This window comes from Notothenia coriiceps, unplaced genomic scaffold, assembly GCF_000735185.1.
Source record: "Notothenia coriiceps isolate Sejong01 unplaced genomic scaffold, NC01 NC01_scaffold00024667, whole genome shotgun sequence".
Lineage (NCBI taxonomy): Eukaryota > Metazoa > Chordata > Actinopteri > Perciformes > Nototheniidae > Notothenia > Notothenia coriiceps.
Window position 1 is genome coordinate 411,905 of NW_011357368.1, and position 27,807 is coordinate 439,711.

The 27,807-nt window shown below is 39.1% G+C and overlaps 1 protein-coding gene across 1 annotated transcript; it reads left to right on the top strand.

Moving 5' to 3' along the window:
- The first annotated feature begins 1,004 nt into the window (after nucleotides 1–1,004).
- Nucleotides 1,005–27,166, top strand: wu:fc17b08 (uncharacterized protein C10orf12). The gene is made up of 7 exons (XM_010782373.1): nucleotides 1,005–1,101; nucleotides 10,014–10,079; nucleotides 11,149–11,228; nucleotides 11,536–11,668; nucleotides 11,845–12,165; nucleotides 12,291–12,390; nucleotides 20,779–27,166. Exons 1-7 carry the CDS (start codon nucleotides 1,005–1,007, stop codon nucleotides 25,391–25,393), a joined length of 5,412 nt encoding a protein of 1,803 aa, XP_010780675.1. The 3' UTR covers nucleotides 25,394–27,166.
- The last annotated feature ends 641 nt before the right edge of the window (nucleotides 27,167–27,807 follow it).

The following is a 27,807-nucleotide window of genomic DNA, read 5'->3' on the forward strand; positions in this document are numbered from 1 at the left end:
AATCGCCCAAATGCGGACTAAATCTAGTAACAGTCTGCGCACATTCAAGTGGATGAAACCCAACCCAGACCTAGCTTTAAAATCAGCAGGAGTAGCGATCTGACTACGACTACTGGGCGGACCAGGGTTAGGTTGTACATTTCCTGACAGTAATAACAACAACAAAAAACAGGCATCTTTTCCTCTTAAGCGACACACATACATTGTCATCTACTTTAGAAACACCGGAAAAGTCTGCGAGAGTGTGATTTGAGCTTAAGAAGCAGTCCTGAAGAACCATCATCGCATATTGCATGGCTCGAGGAGCCTAAGACTCAAGATTATCTTTCCAAAAACTCCACTATACTGTAGTTCATATGAAAAAAATAAAGCCCTTGAACCCTTAGAATTGTATTTAAAATAAACTAAGAATTCTTATTGTTGCCAACATTGGTTGACTAAATGTAATATATCATTGATTTACTAAGTTTCACTTTAATATCACTTTTTGTGTGTATATAATTATATTTATGTGACATTTATTGATAACATTTTTGCATTAAGTAGAATCTTACCAATGTAGACAAACAAAGTTGTGACAGACTTTCTGTAGAATATTTAAATAAGTTGACTCTTTTGTGACTTAACAAGTAAATCCAATATTTTTTTATATTTTTTTACTGAAAAAGTCCAATAGTTTAATTGTTTAGAGATGCATTTAGCTAAAAGTAGCCAAAGCTGTTAAATACATTTATGGAGTAAACTTACATTACTTCCCTTTTAAATGTAGTGGAGTATAAGTATAAAGTAGCATGAAATGGAAATACTCAAGTACTGTAATTAAGTACAATTATGAGGTACTTGTACACGACTTGAGTAAATGCACTTTGCTACTTATCCACCACTGACTGAAACCTACATTTCCCTATGGAGTGATTTCCTCTTCAACACAGGGGCGTGCGCGTTCATATAGCAGAGTGCTTCCTCTTCCCGTGCTCGTGCCCGCCAGACAAGAACGATAGAAAATGGCGAGTCAGTGTAAAAGGCAGCAATGCACAATCGACAGGCGCGGCTTTCGGCAGGAACTTGACTCTTGGAAACATAAACTCATTCACTGTGTAGGTAAGGACAATGCCAGGTACACGGTGTACAATTTAACCGGTTGAATTTCGCCTCTTTGCGACCTTTATCGATGTAAATAACCATCTATTACCGGGGCATCTCCGAGCGACTTTTTGTCCTCAACTGTTTCCTTCTCACGGCAGCCAGCCTGAGTACTTGCATATACTGCTGTTTGTGACAATGTTGCAATACTTCTTGGATTTCCTCGCTGTTTTGCATTTTGAACCGAACTGTAGACTTGAGTTATCTAACGATTCTGGCGTTAGTTTGTTTAAAGGGCACCGTGCTTGTTTTAAAGGGAGTGTCTCTATGCGTTGCGTCGGCTAAAAGACCCCGTTTGCTGAGATGCGCGTTCCCGTGTAATGATACTGTAGTATTTTGGATGGGGGAGGGCGAGATATGCCCGTGGTTGATGTTTTCTGTTTGTTTTTCTCAGGCATGCATGAGGTTATGTATTGAGGAAGTGGCAGAAACCTTGCTGCTAGGGGTCTTTTTATTTGTTGGTATTGTTACACTAACTTGAAGTAGCCCTTAAAGCAAATAATTAAAAAGGCCTTCTTGACTTGAGGGTTTAAAGCTATTTTATTATGCATATTTGTATGAGGGTGAGTTGAATCGAAACTATTTTGAACAATTATAACAAAAGCAATTTCGTCAAATAGCAGGAGCTTGCAGAACAGGACCTGGGGGGTTGGACAGGAAGACTTTTAGCTATGCTTATTGCGGTGTCTGTCCACCTTTTTGGTCCAGAACACAGAGTCAAATGACATTTCCTCAACTAGTGCCACTTGCAGTTTGACAGTTGGCTTTTAGTGAAATGTTTTTGCTTTATGGTTAGATAGTAACACAATTTGGTAGCCTACAGACACATTTTTTCTCTCTGAGATGCATTCTAGGTGCAATCCCTTGATTTCACATTTAGTATTACATTCAATATCTTTAACTTTTGTTGTTTACAAACAATTGGTCTGCCTAAGCATTGGAATTTGTTAGAAAAGTTATTGTTTTTTAACTGCTTTGCTTTCAGTAGTGTACAACCATTTTACTTTGCTGCTGTAGGACATTAGACCTTTCTGTTGTTAATTCATGTTTTTTTGTAACACTCGATTATTAAAAGAACCTGTTCCTCCTTAAACAATAAGAATGTATCTGTGAGAAGTTTGAGGACTAACTATCAGCAGATAAAATCAGTGGACTTTAGTGGTGTTATACAATGTTACAGTAGGACTTGAAGAAGATGTAGAGGCCATTTTTAAATCCATGCCTTGCCAACCTCCTTTTTCTGAGTGGGTAACATAGCAACAGCCAATGTGGACACTCAGCACCATCACACACAGATTGATCACACAAATGAGGAGAGAGTTGCTCCGTGACCCAAATGTTCAAATCAAATCAGTTACTACTTTTTGTCTGGTTGAAACAAAGTTGATCTTCACTTATATCTTTCTCATAGGGTAATGTGAATCAAATAATTTCCTGTGTTACTCATTAAGAAACCATTTCCTTCTCATACTTAGGCCTTCTGTTGGCTAAATAGGAAAACAAACTTGCAAACTTAAATTATGAAACAAGTCTATACACATAAATCTGTCTGTCCATGTTTTGAATAAGGTCTCTATGATTTTTTTTATTTTTATGCAACTTATATTTAATTTAAATGCATGCATTTCATGGTTTTGGGCAGAATATGAAACTGAATTTAAAATGAACACATGCATCATCAAATGTATTTAAAACCCAGAACACCACTTCTGGCACTGCTGATCTCAAAATGTCACATTTAATCACTCTCACTTCATCGGGCTGCTCTATGAATAGGTCTCATTGAATTTTTAAATGTATGTACAAGGCGTGTAGTATGTGTGTGCACAAATTCATGCATGTTAAACATTTTCAGCTCTTAGTTTATTTAGGAAAGGAAGAAGCTGATTTCATAACCAGAAGGAGCAGCAGAACAATTGACACAAACCAGTCGACGATGCCAACCGTGTGTGACTTTCAGCCATATAGTCCAGTTCAACAGCCATTATGTCACGGATTATGTAAGATGTGAAAGGCACAATCTAAAAATGTGCAGCATTATTTGGTGGAATAGCGGGGCTATACATGCACAGCTGATCGTTATAATATACATATTATTCTAAGAGCTTACTTTCAATGACTAAGCTAACAATTTAGACCCAGCAAGAAGAAACTTATTCCAGTTAAAGTCTACAATACTAGGTGTGCTCATTATTACAACGAATTGGAGGAAGAATAATAGTTTCTGACTAGTCACTCACTACCCCCAGACCCAGGGCAGTCCAGTCAGTCAGTACCCCCTTTATGATTGACAAATATCCCTTGTGTTTGGGCTATTATTGTAAAGCTGCAGAGTACATGACAACAGCATCAGTCTGCTCTCGGCAGAATGGCATGTTCTGTCCATGACAACAAGGACATACTTTTGTTTGGCTTTTTGGTGGAGAGGGCTGCACGCCACCACCACCCTGCCAATGCTGAAATGGACATTTTGTCTTTGTGTATTTAATGCGAGCAGTCGAACTGAGACAAGGGCAATTGTCCCATAGAACAGCAGCAACAATTGTCTCTGTATGTTTGCCTCTACATGTGTTCATGGTCCACCAGCCCCCAGATGAAAACCGTGTGTGTGGAAATGTGTGTTCTGTGTGGATTTGGGAACATTTGCTAACATCTGAGAATGCCAGTTATTCATGCTTACATTGGACATGTCAGTGAGATTAAAGTGCTCAAATAAATGACAAGCAAATATTGACATCAGGCAGATTGTCTTGTTTATTATTTAAACTTTAGCATGGCCCATTTCCTCCTCCAGCATGTCCCCTCTGATGGGCTTTTGGCCTACATTTTCCTTTAAAAAAAGCCGGCTGAGGTTTGTTGACATTTTGCAAACATAACCACCAGCTTTAATGGATTCACATGGAATGCACTTTCTTTAATTGTGTGTTTCTCTTTGCGTGTACTTCAGCACACTGTGTGTGCATGCATATTTTTCTTTATATTTGCCTAAAAAAATGGCCGTATCATATTTGTTATTCAAAGTTATGCTTTGCGCAGCATTACACCATTTGACTGTCAGTTTGCATCATATCATGTTAAGTATTCATGCAGAGGCTGTTTCCTTGCTGTAGATGTTGCCCAAAGCTGCCACCTCATTGATGTAAAGCCTGCTCCAAACTACTGCATGCTTCTCCTAATGAACACATTGTGTAGCCAAATGACATTTTAAGCACTTTTTGCTCACGCCCATGTAATGTGTAAGCATGTTTTTTTACCCACAGTGAGTTCCCTTTTTGTATATAGCTTAGTAAGCAACAGTAAACGCATTTGAGATGGTTATGCATTAGAAGTGGTCTCTGTGATGATCTGCCGTCGGATGAAAATAGTCATGTTGTGTATCTCGACTAATTTGTGCAACTTTCTCATCTCTGCACTCATCCTCAGCCCCCAGCCCCTTCTAACATCTTCATAACAGCGCTGCTCAGGGATATCGGTAACCCTCCTCATACAAAATTTCACTCTTAAACATCACACACAACATTGGTTGGATTTTTAAAACATGCTGCAGGTTTTTATAAGATAAAATAATGTATGGCGGATAAATCTATGTGTATTCCAAAGGCTGGAGCCAAAGGTGCCAGATATAGCGACGTTTATTTTGGCTGCGTACTGATTCAAGCTTAGGGAAGCTCCCGTTTGCAAGCTTGTGGTCACTCCTTCAGAGATAGCGTTTGTACAGTAGTTGCAGTGGGGGATGGGCTGAGTGGGGGTTGATGCAGCACTGTACACCCTCAGCACTAGAGCGGCAGAGGGAAGGGTGGGTCATCCACTGGAAAGATCACTGCAGTCTCAAGATGAGGCTAAATGTAAGCATTTTATTAACATTTGGGTTTTTTGTGATGCATACATTTAAGCATGATTAAGTTCAGAATTAAAATGTGGGTGATTGCTTGTAGAAATTATGGATGTAAAAGGAATTCATATGGAAGTCCTTGATACTTATAATATGTTCACATAACCCTTCCTGCCACACAGGTTTTGGTTTGTCAGAAACAGTTGTGGTTCATCAGAGGAAAACATTTGACCGGATTTATAAATGTTTGGCATAATTGTGAGTGGACAGGTGCCATAGCGATACCAAACCCATTATCGCTTGTAGCCAGGTTGTGGAAGTAAAAGTCCATCCATTTTGTCTATACACATTAATACATAGCTTTTTAGTTTTAGGCTTTTCAAAGGCTCACAGGACATGACATTTCCGTAGCTGCTTCCTTTTTGTTTTGGATTAATTTGGGTATACTCTATCATAATCATAATTTAAGTGTCTTTGGGTTCAAGAAAAGCGCTATAGAAATATAATTTTTTATTATTATTAGAATGTTGTAGTAATTGCTCGGATAAAACTGAGTAAAATGTAGGACTCTGGATGAAGTCTTAACAACTGCAGAGGAGGTTAATGCGCAGAATTGTATAATTTACAAACAAAGATTTCTCAAAAATGGCTTAAACAATTAAGACACTTGTAACCAAGGACCACAAAACATTATCGCTAAGTTATCTGAAGGAATCCTCTGTGGAATCGAGCAACATCATGGACTTTTTCAAAGAAATACATGTCCACGTCAAATAGGCCTGTTCACTGTTGTGTACTTCCACTGCAATCTGCATATGCTGAATATTGACCTTTTGGCCACACCACCAACCCACGTGGAGCTAGCAATAAGCAGTAAAGAGGGGTTTTAGCACTCATTATGTTCAATTCACAGAGATGTACATCATAGGTTAAAGTTAGGATTTAGGAAGGTTAAGCTGATCGTAGATCTGTGGGATTAATCTTTCAAAGTGCTAGCGGAGAGTGTGTCGTACACTCCTAATCATTCCGCACTTCATTTTTTCTGATTGGCTTGAGATGTAGGTCAGAAGAAGGCTATTGGTCCTGTCAGTAGGATTTAGTGGCATATAGCGGTACGATTGCAACCAACTCAATACTACGATAGCATTTAGGCTATGCGAAAGGTTAAAGACGGTTTGGAATAGGGCTTAACGATATATCGTGTCATGGCGATAATCGCGATATGCGCATGCATGATATTCACATCGCAGGGACGTGCAATTTTATAAATTTTTTATAATTATGTTTTTTTTTTTGTTTTGGTTTTTTAGGACGTGCGATATGAATGATGTAGGTACATTAACTCAAACACGTCATGTTACAATTATTTTGCTGCTTGCTACAAGAGGAAAACTTGCGCAGCTCTCATGTCAGGGGTACTTGAGTGAGTGACATGCAGGCTCTGTATGCACAGCAAACCACCAATCACAATAATTCTTGATCAGATCACAGCAGGCCCCGCCCCGCTAGTTTGCAGAACATCAAAACACCGGTAAAAAATTAGCGAGGCAGAGGAGGACAATACCGGCGAGAATGAAGATTTACTTCCAAAAAGAAAAGCAACATCTGCCATCTGGAACTATTTTGGATACAAAAGTTCTTCATTCACAGATGAACCCCCTTATTTGAGGGTAAGCAACATGCATTATCATGACATGTTAGATCATGACTTAAGGGATGATGAGTCAACCAGTTAAGATCCAGACGTCTGTGACTAAAATCCTTCATCCGGTTAAATGTAGTTTAAAAAAAAACCGCAATATATCGCAGGGGAAAAAAATATTGCAATGTCAGTTTTTTTCAATATCGTGCAGCCCTAGTTTGGAGCCATTATTTGATCCATTGTGGGCTACTGTAGAAACATGGTAACCTCGCAGAGGAGGATGCGCCCTTAGTCAACGTAAAGTTCACATTCTGTCCAGACAAAAACAAAACGCTTTTTAATTTAGTGTGACTCGAGTATTATATTCAATTTCTACCAATAGGATCTCCTTAAGTTACACACCATGACATCTTTTTGAATTGAAAAATATATATTATATATTATTTATTTTTTTGGGGCAGAAAAACCCAATTGTAAGCAATGTAAGTTAGTCTAAAAATCAGATGACTTTCTTTCTCATGTTTCCTGTTTGAAAAGCTTGGTGGAAAGCTAGTCCTGCAGAGATGTCCTTTACCTTTTAACCAAGCCCTCCTCAGAGAAATGAAAGAGTAGGTATCTCTAGATTCTGGGGAGAGAGCATTTTCTCTTCAGTCAAAATGTGCTTCATATCATAGATGTCTCAATAATGGTCATTAGTCCGGGGAGAGTAATGGTAAAGATAAACAGCATTTCTCTATGATTAAAACATAAAACTGCATTTAACTGCTCGTATCTGTTATTACTGAATTTGAGATATCGTCGTCATATAATGGTTAACTTTTGACTTTGCTATACGATTAGGAATAATAGCAAGTATGTGATTTAAAATGTATCATTTCAAATGGACCAATAGTAAACTTACAGTATATAATGCCAGTGATGTTTTAAAAAAAAATTCTTATTATCATTTCTATTCCTTGGTTAAAATAAACTTTTATATTAAGTACTAAATTGTAGACAAAAGTGGCTCTTCTAATCTCCTCAACAGAGATGTTTTCATTTCAGCAAACACACTTGGTATGTTAATACATTTTCATTTCAGCATACCTAAATTTAAGCTTTGCCTTCACTCGACTATAAATTGTCTGGAGGAAAGCCACATTATGCATTTAGAGTAAATAAATAAACAAGGCAACAAGGGTTGAAAATAACAAAATGGTCTTGAATCATCCTTTTCCTCGTATAGAGAAAAATGATTAACGAGAATGAGTAACGTTGTCCTAAAAAAAAAACGTAATATGCTGTATATAAGGCCTACGATAAAAAAAAAAAAAGAACTCTAGATTCCTGCCTCCCCACTTTTGCAGTGGATGAAAGGACTTCTGTTAGCCTCATTAACCTGATATCGCTCGTATGTCATTTTCATTAATCCTCAATATGTTTATAATTAGGTCTAAAGCCCGATGGCAAATACTACCGGTCTTCTTTTTGCTTTGTTCTCAATATCACTTTATACCTTTGCTTATTATTGTATCTGGCTTCAGATAACCATACACCAAACCAGATATGTTGTGAGAGCTCAATGGTGGCCTTATTCCTTCTTAAGTTAATTAGTTTGTGAATGTCCCTCTTTAAACAGGAAATATAGCGGAAAAGTTAACCATTCTCAGTTAATTTTACATCCGAAAGTACGTTACATTTATGGCAACTGTAGGGCACTCGATACAGTGATGGTGTTTCTTTCCCTTTATTGTGCATTTTAACTGTAGCCATTATTCCGTTTTTATACACATTTATTTTGTAGAGCTTGCATGACAGCCATACATGCTATAAATATTTTAAGTTGCTGGATTAGTTTTTTTGTGAAGGGGTTCTTTTTATGATTCAATGATGTCACATAGTGGGATGTGCGCTATCTGCCAGTCTGAATGCATGTTAACGTTGCCTCAAAGTCATGGTTTACACTATGACACATTTAAAATGCCCTAAACTGAATTCCTGAAGAGTAGTTTGATGTCATGCCGCTTCTCTGTCAAACGAAAGTGGATGACCTACTTTTCTCCCCCTGCCTTTGAAATATTTCAGAAAATAGGATTGGATAGCTTCAGCTGAAGTCCTGTGCACTAACCCAGAAACAGACTCATGCAGCTATAGGCAAGGCAGAGTTTCACCCCCCCCCCACACTCCCCTCTTTATGTTTGGCTGTTGAAAAGTGGGTGGGAATTAGTAGGGAGCAGAGCGAGGGCATTTTAACAGATGACAGCTTTTATTGAATCCACTGTGAGTTTTGGAAGAGGGTGGACGGTAAGGACTGTTCATTTTCTCACTAGTTTTTCTGTGAAGACGTACTGTAAATAGGCTTTCAGTACTATGTTAGTGTGTTAGGTACACATTTGGGTAATTTTGTGATGTTTTTATTATTTTAAATATAAGTCTAAATTCTTCAATAATTTGTCAATTCTACAAATGCAAATATGTTTTTAATTTCCTCTTTTCTTTTTTACAGCCATTTGTTTGGCTTTTTTATGTCAGAATGGTTTGATTCATTCTACTTCTGTGTTTTGGTGCCTACTTCATTTGATGTAGCACTCTGACTCATTTAAAATCCAGTTCAGTAGACAGATGTTATCCTGACCTCTTTAGCGCTTGATTTAATGCATATAGTGGTTTTGGATTTGTTACATTGACCCCGCGGCAATAAGCAGACATTGCATATATTGTGTTAATGCACTGTTGAACCAAGTCCTATGCAGCATAACACATTACATCTTTGAAACAGCTGTGGCTGTAGGACACCACCATCTCATCAGTAATGCATCCAAGATTTTCTGTTTATGTGATAACAGATGTTTTGCTAGCTCTTTTGAAGTTGCTTAACTGCATTTAGTGAAATGTGAACATTTGGTTTGGCAGGATTCCCAATCTGCAACATTGTATAGGATACTTTAACACTATCATATAGCGCTCTTCTCCTTAATGTTACAGCAAGCAGTCACTCCCAACTCTGTAGGTGCTTTAGTTGCTTGGCAACAGGAGGATGAAGTGCATGTATTTACTGTTGAAGTAAAAACCTGGGGTGAAAGCTGATAATGTGTCTTTTTTAAAAGAAGTGGGGGATTGCTCATAGGGGTTGTCAAGAAGAAATGGAAAGGCAAAGACTGCCTGGGTGAATGTACTGGACATTATCACGTGAAGTGTCAGTGATGTACAGTAGACCATGCTCCATTTTCTTTTCTTCCTTGACTACAAAAAATTAATTTGGGCCCTTGGGCGAATGAGGCTGCCCTAAAGAGTGATTCATTTTGTTCTGCTGTTTTGAGCACAAAGCCTCAGTTAGGAGTATATCTTAACAAATACTACGTCCAAATGTATAGCATTTTTGACTGCATATTTATTGTATTTCATATTTTTCCTCAGGGTTTGAGAGCATTCTCGAAGGTCTATTTACTCCAGGGCTGGAAGAGGACCTCAAATTATTTAAAGGTAAGTGCATGAATGAGATTTTTTGGTTAAATCTGAAAGTGTCGTCATGACTGCTGCATTGTACCATGTGGTACCTCTCTACATTCACTCTACCAGACTGCAGAAGAGAAGACGCCTTGTATTCCCACAGGGTTGCTGTTTAGGAGGGCGTGGTGGGGCTAGTGTAAAAGTCCACAGTGTACTACAGACATTTTTAAAATGCATGATGCTAGTGAGACAATAGTGGCCATTAATTTGGTTTTCATTCAAGTTTCACTGAGACGATTGTCAAAGTCTAAGTAGACCTTCTACAATAGCAATGGGGGGAATACGGCTGCTGGACATTATGTTAAAATGTATCGCTCTACTTTTAATTCACTCAGTCTCACCGAAACAAATCAAAAACCCTTTATTTCCTAGCCCATGCATTTCTTTCATTCATACATTTTTGTCTTGTTATTGAGTCGTCATCTGAAGAATAATGCATACTGATTGTTGGAGACTGTAGGTTTCAAACAAAACCATTGTTATGATGTATCCCAACTATTTAACATTCAAAGATTCTAAGGCTTTATTTTCCTATGCACAATAGCTATAGTGTAGTTGGTGGTGGCAATACTAATCTTCCCATTCCCAGGCTCCTACAACAGGGCATCATTCAATATGCTTAATAAATATATATTAATATAAAAAGAAAATAGGGTTCTGTTGAAACCAACAAACATAAGATTCAGTCTGATTATGAACCCCCTTTTTTTAAAGATATTCATTCTGGTAGTAGGCGTAGGAGGGAGCAGAAGTGGTTTGGATGTATATTTGCTGTGACAATGTGGCATTGGCTTGACGTAAGCAGTGACCGCAGCCTGATCGTCCTATGATGGGCGGTTATTAAATGTCAAAAGGTTTGTTGCTGCACCTTTTATTAAAAGCTCTTACTATAACCGTGGGCCAAATCTTCCTCTAGTGTCCTCCATGTTGAGGCACTTGAGTTTTAGGTTGTCTGATAATACACATTGTTTAGAAAAGCAAAAAAGCATAGATTTGTTACACAGTTGTATTTCATTGCTTGTCATCTGTTCTGTGCCCTTAGACCTTGAGCCGACAGCAGTGTCTGACTGGTCATTCGATGAAAATTGTTTATTCTGCTGTTTGAGACGAGACAATGTAAAGGTAAGATTTAATGTTTTCTCTTTTTCTTTCCTTACATTCTGATGGTGTCTTTCAGAATTTCTGAAGTTGTTGGAGGAAATACTAAAATCAGAAGACGGATGGATGTTAGGAAAGCATTTGAAGTGCCCATGCTCTCTAATACTTTGCTGTTTACTAGCAGAATTAGTTGTCGTCAAATTACATAAAGAGAGCAATATCAGTCTGAACTGAGTAAAGCGAATGAAACAACATTCCCATGTATTGGTCAGTGTATATATGTCCTGTTTAGGTCTGAAGACCGTTGACTAAAAGGGTTGTCATTTGACAGGAACACTTAATTGGCTTAACCAACGAGGGGATTGAAGACAAACCGAAACCTCTCCTGGCTAAAGATCAGAACACAATCAGCCGACTAGAGAAACAAGCCGAGGAATTTCTCCATGCAGTCCTTGGCAGAAAAGGCGAGTCTTACTGCAACAGTACTTGAATGTTATGACACTAAAATGCTTATTAACAGGGAACCTGCTTTTATTGTAAATTATAAATGTAAATGTTCTACCCTATTGCTACAGATCCATTAGTGAATTTTCACTAAAGGTACTTGACAGTTTTTAACCCCATGTGTATTTCCTTTCAGATGTGCCACATTTCTCGGACCCAAACATTCCTGTAGTGGCTCGAGAGATCCTTCAGAGAATGATGCGACAGTTTGCTGCCGAATATACCTCAAAGAACAGCTCCTCTCAGGACACTGGCTCTGATTCCCAGCCTTGCTCTGACCAAAGCCTGCCGACCCCCTCCTTGATCTCAGGGGCTTCTCCTCCTGCCAGCCCCGCTGCCACCGTGGCTGGGCCCGCACACAACCAGAACCCCGTCCTCAGCAAGCTCCTCATGGCTGACCAGGAGGCTCCTCTGGACCTCACCATCAAGAGGCCCCCGTCTCTGCCTACTGAACAAGGTAGTGTGAACACTTCTGCAACAGGGCAGCTATTCATGCCTGAGCTAGGGCTCTGGTAGTTGGCCAGGCTGAACTTAACATTGAGTTTTTTTCCCTTCCTTCCTTCCTTTTTTTTCTTTTTACAGATGGAGTTCTTGACCTATCTGTCAAAAAGAACCGCTACAGCAGCGGCAGCCTGTCTGACCGTAGCCCCTGCCTTTCTCCAGCCACTTCCACACTCAAAGGGTAAGATATATTTTTTTATTTAGTCTCCACTCCTTAAGTCGTGATGATTTCAAAGACATGTTACATTGTAGTTTAGGTGAGTCACAAAATGAATTTGGAATGAGGGGATAGAGTTAGTGGCATCAATTAATTTGCATTAGCTCAGTCCTGACATCTCAGAGGCTTGAACAAAATCAACAGCAACACACAGGGTTGTGCTAAAAGTGTTTTTGCTACAAATAAACAAGAGATAAGGGTTTTTCTAACTGCAAGAGAGGGACATTCTTTGTGTGCTTCTGCTGCTAGACTCTAAATTTAAACTTCACTCCAGTGTGTCCTTGTGGATGCAGTTGTTTCATGCTGCTATTCAAAATAAATGACTTGCAGACATGAGTTTAATGCAGCCGCCTGGTCCTAATTTCTGTGTGACCTGTCACTGGTATGGCCAGCTAGGGAATAATGGGTAGCATCTTGGTAATTTGCGAGCTACCTCGGCTTAAAAGGATTTGGTTAGCTCTGCCTTGTTGTGGTCCATTATTGTCTGGCAAGGAACTGGCTGGCCTGATTATAATGATTTACGACAGGACTCAGTCTTGCTCATGTTCTTGAGTCTTGCAACTCCTTTTGGTCAAAAAGTCTCATTGAGGACTGTGGCCCTGCACAAATGCAGCGGATATAGCTATACATATTTATTTTAGCCCAATCCTCAGAGGGTTAGGGTTATGTTGTAGCAGAAGTAGAGGTGTTTAAATAAATAATGTCATATTTGCACATCATGTTCTTCTCCCGAGGAATAATTGAATTAAGTTTTTATATTTTCAAACAGTAAGCATTGTTATTATGCTGCCAACACAGGTAGTTTTCCTAGAATACGTGCAATATGTACACAAACATGACATGATTCCAATTTAAATGGAATTTGCTGTAGCCGTGTAATTAATTCTTGATTTAAATCAAACATTTGAGACGATACCTTTATCCAAATAGAATTGATTTTGTTTTTGTTTTCCCCTTTAGCAAAGCCCCTTGATAGTTGTTGTATCCATCTGGACTTAAATGTACCGATAATGACATATATATTTATTAAACACTAGAGGCTTTGCATGCTCCTCAATGAATGTTTTGAGAGCTGATATAATCAAAAAGTGATGATCAGTCTAAAGGTATAAAGCTGGCTCTGATTTTTCTATTATATTTTATTAATTAATACAAAAAAAAAGTGAATTGCATTATTTGTATCTTTGTGTGACCATACTTCAGTTGGGTTTTGACTCTCGACACACAAAACCCTCTGCTGGCTTACTCTTTTATTTCTGCGCTTGTTCAGTGGTAACGTCACACAAAATGTCCAGAGCTTTGCATCAGTCATTTTGTATGACATTGTTAGTGTGCCGTGCTCAACAGCTACGTGCCAAGCTGCCTTACTGCAATAACAAGTATTGCCTCCTTCTGGCTATGCTTTTTCAGCCAAGACTCCAATAAATGCCTTTTTTCTTTGCTTTTGTTTTGATGTTTCTTTGCCCTTTCTCTTCTTTTTCGTTCTTATCTATTATGTTGATGCAAAAGTTGTAAACAATCACAGCAATTAAATAAAAAATTGTCAAACTTGACACTTTTTTTTGTTCTTAAAAGTCACACTCAACTACGCAGTCAGGTATTTTAAAACAGTGATGTTACCAAAGCAAGGTCATATAATAAAGGAGTGGCCAACATCCTCCCCTCCCCAACCCATCCTCCTTTAGAAAAGAGAGATCAGGCACTGTGCAAGCTCTGCTTACACCCAATTTCCTTCCATCCAATCAGGCCTTCCTTGAGAGCAGACGGGCAAGTCGGGCTGTTTATGAAGAGCCTACAGGATGGGATGAGGAGGGAGAATATCGGCCACTCCAACCGTTATAAGCCTTCCTCAGCTCTTGCATACTCGCTGCACATCAAAGAGGAGCCCGATCTGGAGAGCGACCCTGAGTCACCTCTCGGCAACGGCTCCAGACCTTCTGACCTTTTCAAAAATGGATCTTCCTCCTGGAGTTCTAAAAGTCATTTTGGGGCCCTCCTCAAACTCAAAACCAACAGCGAGGCTAGTGAGCACCTTAAAGACATACCCAGGTTGTTGGAGGCTGCTGGACTTTTGACAAAGTCACTTGGTTATGACAAAAGAAACCTCCAGGAGACCTGTAGGGACCACAGCCTCGCTCTTTCTCATACATCACCTTTTGACCTCAAGATCCCCCAGGTGCGAGTTTTGACCTCAGCAACAGACTCGTCTTGGGATTCCCTTTCCACCGAGTATTCGAGATCAGCTTATGAGAACGGTCTGGGAAAGGCACTTCGTTCCATACTACCCAGACAGATCCAGAAAAAGAGCAGTGGGGGTTTTAGTAGCTCAGGTTCAGAAAAGGACTATTGGCCTTATGACACTGACCGCAAATCCTCTCAGGGAAGCTACCCTCAGGAATCAGAGTCAGATCTAGGTAACAAGCAGCCGAGGAAGAAGCGTGGGCGATACCGACAGTATAACACCGACCTGCTGGAAGAGGCTATCGATATGGTGATGGGTGGGAAAATGAGTGTGTCCAAAGCCCAAACCATCTATGGCATTCCACACAGCACCCTGGAATACAAAGTGAAAGAGCGACTGGGGACCTTGAAACACCCACCCAAAAAGAAACTGAAGCTGTTAAAGATAGAGGAGCATGGTGTTTCACGGTCCCCAGAGAGGACCCAACTCTCCCAGCAAATTGTCAAAAGGGAGAGTGTATCTGACGAGAACGGAGAGGATTTCCATGATGGAAGCCTCTCATCAAATGAGTGATATAACTTTAATGTACCAATAATGATGTACTTTTTAACCCTGCAGAGGTTGCATTTGCCAGACAGTGGTAGTAGCTGACTTGTTTTCCCACAAGCCTTAGTGGTTTACAGTAACATTTAAATCTTATACCTATATTTATTATTCATCTATTTAATTCTTCACCTACCTTTTGGTCAGTTAAAAATGCTATGGCCATCTATTTTGCACACTCAAAGTGTCTCCTTGACCTATATATTGTGCCTGGAAGGCATACTTGCTAATTATAATTAACAATATTGTTAGTAAATGTAAATTTATTTATTTTGGTTATGTTTTTAAATGAGTCATTCCTGGCTCTAACATGTATTTAAACATGTTAGAGCCATATTGAATAGTTGTTAAGGAAGTGGCGCCCCTTGGTGTCTTCTCTCAGTACTGTTCAGAGCACTTGTTATGTTCAAAATGAACATATAGTTTATCCTACAGAGTATGTAGGTCATTATGGATGACAGCGAAGGTCTCTGTCACTGTTTTGCAAATGCACTTCTATCACTAAAATTGACACTGGAGATGTAAGTAAATTATATTCAGAGTATGTATTTATTCCAAACACTATATACAACACATTTATTTATTATTCTAGTCTGTTGCAATAGCATGATGTGTTGTCCAGAATTTTCACTTTCCTTATGAATCCAAGTCAAGCACGACACATCTTTGCCACCTAACTTTTATCCCTATGTGTTGCTGTCCTTTTATGAATGGTATTTTTTTTCATTGCCTTCACTGCACTCAGGATAAATGCAGTTTGGGAAGCAATACTTGTCAGTCAAAGAAAAACATCTCTCAGATAGTAGATCACTGTATACACATAAATATACCTCAGCTAGAGATAAGCTTAACTGAAGCATTGCTTCATGTTAGTCACCTCTAAAGGGGTTGATGACCAAACCCCCCTTTTTTGAGGTAACATTTCAGGATGTCTTACTGACAAGTATGCGTGTTCTACTCTCCGATAACTTCACAACCTACCTTAACTAGTTTTCAGTAGCATTTCAGTGCCAGTGTAAGCCTTCAGAGCATCACAGTTCTTTGTGAATCAGGGCTTGTCTTTTTCAGATTTCAGGTATTATCTCTGGGAATGTCTTTCTCCACAGGAGAAGGGCAGAATTGTTCCTTTTTTATTTACGATGTATAAACAATTATACATATACAGCACATATGTACTCATCTCGCTCGCACTCGGCACATGATAAATAATTCTCCTCGGGTCAATTAATAACATGTATCAGGTTTGTGGGGATGATACTCTGTTTTAGTGACCTGATTATTCACAGTCAAAATAGCGCACTAGCTGAACACTTGTTATCAGTTAACTTTTAACTCTTTAAAATACAATAATGTATATGTTAAAAAGGTTTACGTCATGTTAATAAGTATGTTAGAGTCAAAATCTGTCATTTCAGAAGCTCTTAGCTCAGTCATTATTTTATAAAAAACACAACTTTTATCCATCAATATTAGCAACTGGAGTCAAACACACTGACTGACTGACTGTGCTAGCTTGCTAACATTTGCTAGCTAGAAAAGTTAGCAAACATGTTAGCTGCTGTCATGCCTCTACCCACATCCACCTATTGCTGAAGTTACCAAGGCAAAAATTCAATGAAAATAAATCTCTTCATCTTGAACCAGGTGAGAGTGCGGGTTAACACTCATTCCACCATTTCCTTGAGAGTGTTTCTGTGTTGTATCATGGGAATGGTACAACACGTTAAGGATAAAAAGCTTTTAAAAACCCTTTTCATTGAATGTTTGCCCGGTATTTTTGCTCTATCAGGACGCCTCATCATGCATTACCACTTATACCTCAGGACATTCCAGAATATGGGATCATGGCCCAATATTCTTTCTATCAGGTCGATGCACAGCTCGAGAAAATCTTGGTCTTTTGTTTTTCCTCCAGCATTATAAATGTTGCTTGGATGAAAATTGATGTTTTGATAAAAGAAATGATTATTTCACCTCAAGCATTTAACTCCTAACATAACATAAACTTAAACATGTCAACATTTTGAAGTGAGAGTTGGTTCAGCAGTAACATAGTTCAGGGACTCGCACACTTGTATGTTAATCGCAATGTAACAATGGAATAACTTTGTTGGATGGTACACCTTCTAACTTTTTGAATTTCCTCCGTAACTTTCTCCTAATACAGGCTTTATTACTTTGTTTTAAATTGGGTTGCATCTCCTCTCACGTTTAGTTTAAACTTTTTGATACATTTAACAAATCAACCGCTCTTAATTGCATATATTTTTTAACATACTCACAAAATGTCGTCATCACTTTGTCTTGGTTAAAAAATGAGTAGCCACTCCAAGTACACTTGTAAGATTAATACCATTAGGTCAAATCTACTCGCTGTTTCGCTTTCATTAACTGTATTTTTTAGCATTGACAATCATCCAGCATGACTCAAAAGCCACACTTATTTTCTCCTTCCGAGTGTTAAACGCATGCTTAATGAATTTGTTAAAGGCATACATGCGTTTTGGGTTCATTGACGGGTAAAAAAAATTAAATGTTTGCTCCTTTATTGTTTATTGTAGCAAATCTAATGGCCGACTACCTCATCTGGAAATCCCATATCACAGTCTACTGTTCTCATAGCTGTTTTATGTAGCAATTTCTCATGTACACAACACAGTTTATTGTAAAATATTTGAGTGAAGGTGAATAGTTTACAGAAAAAGCTTTCAAAAAGTTATATAGGACGGTAGAATATCTGTCGAATTCAACCGTGTGTAAATATTTCAACGTATCCTTGTAGTTAATTGCCTCCTCATATATTTAATATTTATGTTGTCTTAATCCTTTTCCCTTTTTTCGGGTCCGGCTTTTGTTCGCACAGTTGTGACTTAGGGAAACCTTTTTATTTCCATAGTGGGGGAAGAGTTTACATCCCCTTGCATTTCTACACAAACTGATCTGTGGAGTTATTTTGTTAATGCAATATTTATTAATCAATATTTATGAACTAATGATTTTATCACCACTTAAGTAACCATGAATGTAAATGGCTTTAATCAAACAAAAGGTTGTCCACTGAAGTGTTAATAGACATAGGAAGATAATGCTTAAAATATATATTTAACTATCTTGCATAATAAATGCGAAGGGATAGCATTTAAGATTGTCCCGCTTTATTGTGTTGGGAAACTTTTGCTTGGTAAATATATTGTTTGAGGACTGAAGGTCCAGAGCAGAGAATATGCCTGTATTTAAAAAGAAAATGTACATAATTTATGTTTGATTTAACATTGTACAGGAATGACACTGGGTATGTTTTGCATGATTGGACTAAATCATTTGTGTCAGTGGGAAGTTAGTTGTATATGGTGACGGTTTATCTTTGGGGGTGATTTATTGAAAATACTGGAGTGTTGGTGTGTTTACTGTCAAGTCAACAATGTATCAAGTAGATAAACTGTGAAAGTTAAATATCCAGAAACCTGTTCAAATCTGGTTAATGGCTCACTGGACCTGTGGTAAAATATAGTTGTGCTTAACTGCCAGATAATTTCTTTCCGCGATGTGCAGTATATGGACATTGTTGATGAGTTAACACCTCCATGTTTGTGTGCTTGAAATATTGTTGAAAAGAGTTATGTTTGCTTCTGCTTGTTTAGTTATTGTAATCCTCTGGAAGAACAAGGCATGTACTTTGTGTCAGTTCCCTACTTTATTGCAAAGGAAAACAGAGAGCGAAACTCTCAGGGATGAAACACTTACCACAAGTTATTCAGGGACTCCACTTTACTCCTTAGAAGCTTGCAAGCAGGATTTAAAGAGGGCTTAGCAAAACATTGGTCAGGTTCCAGCAAATGTTATTTTTTTAATCTCTTAATTATTTTTCAAAAAATGTACATTTGAGATATTTGGCATGCCATACAGCTTTGTGTTTGGATCCCAACAAATCTCAGTGCGTCTTTCTCCGTTTTATTGTTTTTCATACTTGTTACACAATGAATGTCAATATAACCTACCTACAGGTACGATGTTGACCAATGGCTATTTAGTTCAACTTTTTCTTTCAAGTTCAGTGCCTCAAACAGCACATCTAATTTAAAAAAAAAGACTTAATGTAACATGCAGACATTCTGAAGATATTTACAGAAAGTCCTAAGATATATCTCAGATATTGCATTGCAGCATTTACACCTCTTGAAGGGTGTATTGTTTCATTTGCGAATTGGAGCTGAAATCCATGTTTATTTTTAAATCACTGTCCTTCTTGTTTCTTTTTGCATCTAGTCGAATATACTGACAATACTCCAATAATATTAATAATCTAAATTTCACTTTGCCACTTATGCTTTATAGCTGGAGTATCATACTAGGTATCGGCTACATAGCAAGCTTTACACAGCAAGCTTTACAATAGATATACCACCATCTCCTCTATAGCTTAAGGGTGATATGTGAAACGCTATAGGTTTCAGCTTTACTTAGTCAAAGAATACATTTTCTTAGTATGTTATTAGGCAATGCAAAATGTATTATTGTATAGAAATAGTTTGCAAGTATTTGTCTGGAGCATAAGATGTCAGACAATGCTCAACATAGCTTTTTATGACCACATATTCATCATGCAGTTGCCAGCACCTCTCTCTCAGCGGCACACGCTGTGGGCTAAGCTATGTCTCCTTTTCATTACTCAGCAAAGCCTTGTGACATGTCACCTCAGGAATCCAGATGTGGTTTCATGTATCTGTCTATTGTTCTTGTTGAAAGACCACTGTATCATTAGAAGGACTTGTTTTTTGTTTTTTATTTTTACAAAGAAAATAACCTTTTCAGAATTATAAATATATTTTTGGCATAATGTAATGATATAGATGCTCCAAAGGTCGCGATGATTTTGTAATAGACCTACCTCACTGAAAAAAATGTTAGCCACAAATATAAAACATGCTCCCCAGTTGACTGATAACATTAGATTTGCATCAACATAAACTAAACCTCCCAAGTATTAGAAATAATAACTTAGCTTTGTTTAGTCATGCTTGATTTTTCTTTTACTAGTTAATTTGTCTTAAGTTGTTAAGCACTTATATGTAATTGCCACCCTTTGCACTAGTTATTAAATACATGAAAAATTGACAAAAAATATCTACTCTATATTTCCCCCCAATGTATTTGCTCTTTCAAGTTTTAAACATGTGTTTGACCTTTTAATCAAAGTGGGCCACCGTTACTAAATGTGTTGTGCATGTGTAAGATGTTCTTGATGTATACTGTAACAAAAGGCACCACTGTGCAAAGAAAAAAAAATGTAATATCTGTAACAATGTAATTGGTCATGTTCACTGGATGAAAGGCTCACTTTTAAAATCACCTATTCTTCTAATAAATATGCAATGATAAACATTGTGTACCGTTTGTGAATTATTTGGAACAAACATTAAGCTCCAACTTTTGCCCAGTAAACTGGTCAAAACAGATTCAAAGGAACATTTCTCTGCATAAGTTTAATAATCACAAACCAATCAATAGTATAAACCAATAATGCTTCTTCTTTGTGTGCAATAACATCTTTTTTTTTTTTTCCTCAGGGAGTCTCAAGACTTTCCTATTGCAAAGGCAACAGACCTGCAGTCGACCTCCACGCTGGAACGCTTCATGGCCAAACTCTGTACTCAACATCAGAGACAGATAGTAGATGCTATAGGTTTTCTACAGACTGAGGTCAAAGCACTGGCATCTTCCAATACACAGAACGTTTCTAACTCTCCCTCTGGGATCCAGGGAAGTGCTTTTTCCACTTCAAAATCCAATGAACTCACTCCTAAGAAGTCATGCCCTGAGCTTAGATTTCCCAGTGAATCCACTCCCAAGTCAGAAGTCCAGGATATGTCCTATTCTATCCCAAGCATCCATGCAATTGGGAAAGTTCCAAACAATGCTGTGTTGCTGAAAACATCAACTGGCCCTGCTCTGGATCTTCGCACCCCTGGGTCAGGGAGCAACCAAGCTTTAGTCACTCCCACTGCAAATCCATTGGATTCAGAAAACAACCGCCATGGTGATCATGCTCCTCTTAAGATGAAAATCATGGCCAGCAATGTTGCTGCCGGTAAAAAGTTATCATGCGTGCTCAACGCCTCTCTTTCATCTCACTCTGACACATTGGAGGACAGACAGGGTAACTCAAATGTATCTAACAGAACAGAGAATCACAGTGCTAGACTCAGCTCCTCTATGAAAAGACACACTCAAACAAGTCATGCAAATCATGTTAGGCAGAGAGATATTCTTGGGCATGCCAAAGATAAACCAGCAAACTTGTTTTCACTTCACATGAGCATTCCTTCCGACTCCCCGCGGACTGCCAGGAAGACCGTCAGGTCGTCCTCTGATCATGGGATTAGGGACTCAACTTGTAAAGCATTGGCTGACCCTGATCTTGGCCTCTGTGACATTGTTTTTATTGACAAACCAATAACAGAGTGTTTTAAGGAACAGCAGCGTGTCTTGCTTCCTCGCCGCAATGCCAGGAAAAGCACCAGAGGACATTTGTATTCAGATGAAATCTGGGAGTTGAAAACTGTCCGTACATTGGCGGGGAGGGGCAACTGTCCCAATCCAATGCCAGATATGATCACCTTGGTCACCCCAAAACAGATGCTTTCAAAGCCTGAAGGTGTACCATATGTAGATATGCCTTTTGCTGGAGCAGGTAGAGAGACAATGAGTCAGCAAATGTCCAAAGAAGTGTCCAATGAGAGTGTGATACCAGGAACAGGAGATATGGTGGAGGTAGCAGCCAGTGAAGAAGACGTAATAGTAGAACATAGTCAGACAGACAGGTGTCAGAGCAAAGAGCAGTTGGTCCCTTCCTCTCTGATAAGGTCCCCAAAAGAAAACAAAGAAATGAACATGAACACAGATGTAGAAATGGACACAAGTGCAGATTCAGTGGAGACAAAAGGAATTGAAAAACTTGTTTCTCAGGCTCCATTTGAAGCAGAACCTTTTAACAAGCATGAGCCTCAAGAGGACATGCATGAAAGTCCTGAGCAAATAGCCACCGAAACAGTAGTGGGGCCATTAGAGGATAATATCATAAATGAAGATGAGCCCCAACTTTCATTAGATGGACTGCACAACAGTGAGCCTGTTCTCATGCAGATTAGTGCCCCATCACCAGTGGCTCAAGTTGAGGAAGAAATAAACGAGAATAAAGGGGAAGAAATACAAGATGAGAAAAGTCAGGATCTTCAACCGGAGGCAGAGAAACACAATGACAACTTCAACGTGACAGAAAAGTCCAACATCACTGATTTGGCAGCGGAGCCAGTAGACAAAGAGCCAGAAATGAATACATCTGAAGCAACTGACTGTGTAGTGCCTTTAGAGACTGAATGCGATAATGACGAAGACGTGTCCACAAAGTCACTTGACGCGCTCTTGAAGGAATTGCCCCCTTGGCGTAGAAAAAAGGGTACTGCAGCATCACCGTCAAAGCTGATAAGAGAAACAGACGCTGTGGTCGTGGGTTTTGTCAATGGTAGACCCATATCGGCCTCTGATAGAAGTCTGCGGCGTAGATCAAATAGCACCACATCTCCTACTAAAACCCCAGTTAAAACTAGTCAGAGTGTCGACATCAAGACTTTGGTTGATTCAGCTGTTGAAAACAAACATTCGGAGGAGCATCTAGCTGAAACAGACATCGCTGTAAAATCTATTGATACTACTCCTGAGATTCAGAAAGATAAGGAACCGTCTTCTGCCCCACCAACGAGTCCAACATCTACATTTCCCCCCAAGACCAAATTAACCCGGAAACAAAAAAGAGATAAGGATGGTTTGTCTGTACTGTCCGAGCAGCGACAACTTAGATCGAAAGGAACTCCAGTTTCATCGCCCGAATCTAAGGATGCCATTTCATCTCCAAAACCTACTGCTACCCATGCTCTTCCATCTACAGAGACCCTTCCCTGCCTACCCCTCTCTTCTTCGCTTCCTGTTACTTCTCCTCCTTCAATCGAGTCATCTTCCCCTGAAGAGTCCAAAAAGAACACAGTCCCAGTCCCAGAGACACTGGCGGAAGATAACATTGATAACTCGCAGCAAGAAGAGGCAACCCCTGAAGAAATACAAAACAACATAGAAGAAAATACATCGCAGGCCAACGAGAAACCACCGTCTACAAATGCTGTAGTAGAAAGCATTAAGAATGAGAAACAGCCACTTGTGGTATCAAGTCCATTAAAAATTGAAAGCCCTGTAACGACTGAAATGCCAACGCAGATTACGCCAATAACAAGTAAGCGGGTTCTCCGAAAGGAGGCACAAGCAAGTGATGTTGCTTTGCCGCAGAAGTCAAATGTAGAACCTTTAGGAGACAAGTCTGCAAGTGAAGATGAGAGCAGTTCTTCCCTTTCAGACAAACCGGCAAGAATGCCATTACGGAGTGAGAGTAAGACTGAGATGCCTCCAACTATTACTCATTCATCACCAGTTGACAACAAGAAATTGGCTTTGAGATCACAGAGATTAGCTGTACCATCTACCAGTGCTACTGTAGCTGGAAGACCGACTGACCTAGCTTCCCCTATTAGAATAATCCCAGAAAAAGCAGCCAAAGCTCAGATGAAGCCTCTTTCAGTGGCTGTTGTGCCGGAGTTTCCTCAAAGCTCTGCCCTTCCTATCAATACACCAAGATCTCAGCCCCCAAAACAAACTAACAGATTCCTTGAACATTTGAATGGTGAAGAAAACCAACAACTTATAACAAATCTGAACATTAAGTATGATAAAATGCAAAAAGGCTGGGTGCAATTGGACAAAGAGGGTCAGCCGCCAACAAAGTACAAAAACAAATCAGACAGGCAGGCAGCCATATGGAAAAGTAAGCGCAGGGCACGGAAATCAAAGTCTTCGGATCACCAGAAATACTCGCCTTTCCAAATGCTCTTCGTGAAAGGTTTTAATCTCTCCAGTATCTGTCGCTGGTACCTTGAAACAACAGAAACAAAGTCCCTCGTCATTGTCAAGAAAGTAAATACACGTCTTCCGTCAGAAACTCAGCTGTGCTTCCACAGTGCTAGTTCTTCAGGGGCCTCTCAGGGAATATTTCCAAGCCTACAGGCTGAGCGTTTGAAGAAACATTTGAAGAAGTTTGCCATCGCCTCTCCTGTAAAGAGCAACCCCAAGAGTCAGAAACTTATTGCTAGAGCCCTGGAGGCAAATGCAGTCAAAGAGAGAGAAGAACTGCCCAGTTCTACTCAGACTGCCAAAGCCTGTGCCCAGGGTGAACCCCAGAAAGCCTCTGGTAAATCAAAGAATCCAGCTAGCGCAAGGATCCTGAAGAAATACTCTAATATCAGAGAGAAGATTCAGCAAACCAATGTTAGACTCAAAGAGGCCTCAAAAACCTTAAAAAACAACAATGTGAAAAGACTGGACAGTAAAAAGTCAGCCGCCAAGTCAAATGTGAAACCATCTACGAAGGCACAAAAATCAGCCCTATCTGTCGGGAAAAAAATGAAAGCATCTGCTGCAAAGATGGAAAGAAGGAAAACATTGGCTGGTAGAAAAACTACAAAGCCTCCGGTTCAACAGAGGGCGGTCAAGGCTCAGGGCAGCAGTAGAGCTTCAAGAGATGCAACTAAAAAAGACAAAATGCCAAAGAGATCTTCTCAACGACTAGGGTCTCCTAAAGTATCTGACCATAACCCGGGCGACAAATCGAAAAGCAAGGCCGACAATAAAAAACAAACTGAAGCAGAGAGAGTCGATGTTGAAAAAGCAGCTCTAAATAAAGGGAGTCCTAGCAAAACGCTCGCTAAGGAAACGTCACAAAGTACTGTCGCTGTAATCAAAGGAGCCGAGAAGGCTGAAACGCCACGGCCAAGTGTGGATGGCAAGGCTCCGACCTCGCCTGACCAGGTACTAACAAGATCCCAGAGGAAAATGGAGGTAGCAGTCCCGTTGAGTGGGGGCCCTAGTCATGCTGTAAAGAAGGCCGCAAAGTCCATGAAATCAAAAAATGCATCTTCTAAAGCAGTCAAGAAATCAGAGAGACCCATGCTGATGAGAAGAGGGGCGAAAGGAAGGCAGATGGCTGTGTTACCACGCACTGTGACAAAATCCGCAACCAAGAGAGCTCGGGAGCCTTTAAAGACGCCCGCAAAACGGACCAGGACATCACTCTCTAAATGAAAGTGCGCCTGCAGAGAAGGACAATCTTTAGTTAGGGGATTCTGTTACTTTCTTTTCAGAAAGTCCAGAAATACATATGTTCCACTCTCATTACAGCCCTTCACAGGGCACCTTGTTCAGTTGGCAATTATGTGAAGAAGGTTTTGAAAATAATTTAGGCTTTTGTAAAGTGTGAAAAAACCAATGTGATATTTGCTGAGTGTTTGCTCTGAGTTGAAGTCTACAGACAAGTCCTACATGAGGTGTCATAGATGTAGTTGCTGTAGTTTCTGTTCCAGCTACCCAAGACAAGGCTGCAGATAACATTATAAAACCTTATTTTAAAAGTTGGGATAAACATCAAACATCTGATGCAGATATCGAAGTGACATTTACGTTCACTCAGCGTCCTGTTTTGTTTTCTTTTGCCATTTTGTAAACAGTTATTGTTTTAGATAATAGCATACACTGCATTGAGTGCTTGCTATGAGAAGGGAGGTCATGTTTTCTATAAGGTTTTACTGACAGTTAGTAGGCATTTAGTTTCTCCAGCTTGTCTTCTAAACACAACATTGTGAATATGTGACTGTTGTGACCCGGTGCCTTATTTATGAAGTGTAAACAAATCGAAGCTGTTGCTAAATGTGAAAACTCCTGTCCTTTTAGCTATACAATCGTTCAATTCATGGAGAGGCTGCATTAACTAGCTTCAGAGTGTGTAAAGAGGTTAGGTTTCACAGCTTATGCCTCGTGTGTCATCTCTACATTCTTATGTTGACCGAGGCATTAAGGTTTATTTTTATATTACTATTTTTTTTCCCAGAGCATTAACTTAATATCGTTCTTACTTTAGATGTTAGATGTTCAAGCAAATAAGAGTCAATTGTTAAACGAACAGACGTGCTCTGTATGTGTCATGAAATACATTTGTTATGTTTGCGGTGGTTTTTCATCCCTATCAACCTTTTTGTTTTCTACTCAACATCCCATTAAGTATTTGACCTGCTTCTGCATGTGTTAGGTCTTGGTAATGTGCAGACAGCAACTCTTGCATTATAGCTATTGACTTCCTAGAGCTCAAACCCATACCTATCTTTATACCCTTGAACTTCGAAAAATACTAACCTCATTCAGAACTTTGTATGCACAATTAAAAGTCAAAATGCTGTACTGAAAAATATGCCATGAACTTTGGGATACTGGCCTATGTATCACTTTGGCAACGATGTTTCCTAACAAAGGCCTAAAAATGTATATTTGGTTGGTAAATATGAATGAAGTTATGGCCTATTTAGCATTAATGGCACACTATAGGGTGAGTCATTCCTTCCCTGATTTTACAAGTTTGGATATGACATGTTTGGCTAGTCTTAGTCACACTTCTGAGTTGTTGATCCAATGTATGTATGTAGCAGTTTTATGTTTTATTATTGTCAGGCAGATGTTCTCATAATGTGAAGTTTCTTAACTTCCACAGTAGTACATTTCATTAGTGTATTGTCATTTTTAGCACAGTGTTATTTTTTGATGTTCATTTCTCTTTAGAGGGTAAATTGTCTGTAAATGCAAACACATGTTTTTATTGTTATTTAACTCCTTGTCAGCTAATCTATAACAGCCCACCAAATATCGGACTTGAACATGTTTATTCTTTACAGTTGCTATTTAAAGATTTTGATTTTGTATATTAGAAAGAAAGGACTGCTTTATTGGTGGTAATCCCAAGAAAGATACATCTTTATGTTAAGAATTTTGTATTTTTGCTGGAGTTGATATAAAGATGTTGGAATTTTATCTTGGTCTTTTGGCTCATTTGTTAAAGTGTTTTAATTGTTATTTAACCAAACTTGAACGAAGTGAAGAAAGTGGCAAAGTGAAAACTTTCGTGCTCCATTTGCTTGAAATAAACTAGGTTGTAAATTTAAGAGTCTTATAGCTGTTCTGAAAGACAACTGTCTCACCCCCTCTTACCCACTGTGGGACTGTTCCAGTTGAAGAGTCTGTTTCAGGCAGTGTTGGAAAATCTTAAAGGTCCCCTATTATACTGTTTTTCATCAATATAGTATAGGTCTCAGATATATATACAAAACAGGCCTCTGAAGTGTTTGGCTTGAAATATTCAACAGAACACCCATTGTAGCATCCCATAAACCCCTCTGTTTCAAAAGTGCTGATTCTCTGTCTGTTACTTTAGATGAAAATAAGGAGCCACGCCCCTCTGAGAGATATTTGGTTGAGTAGAACACAATGGAGCTCTAGGAGGAGATTCAGGTGATAAGGTGTGGGGGGGTGTTACATTGGTTGGTTATTGGCTAATGGTTACACAAGCCAAAAAATCGTTATGACATAAAGTGGCCAAAATCTAATCAGCTCATTTTCAGACAGGTTTTTATATAAATGGATCAGGACGAAAAGTGAGCAAATCTTTTTTCATG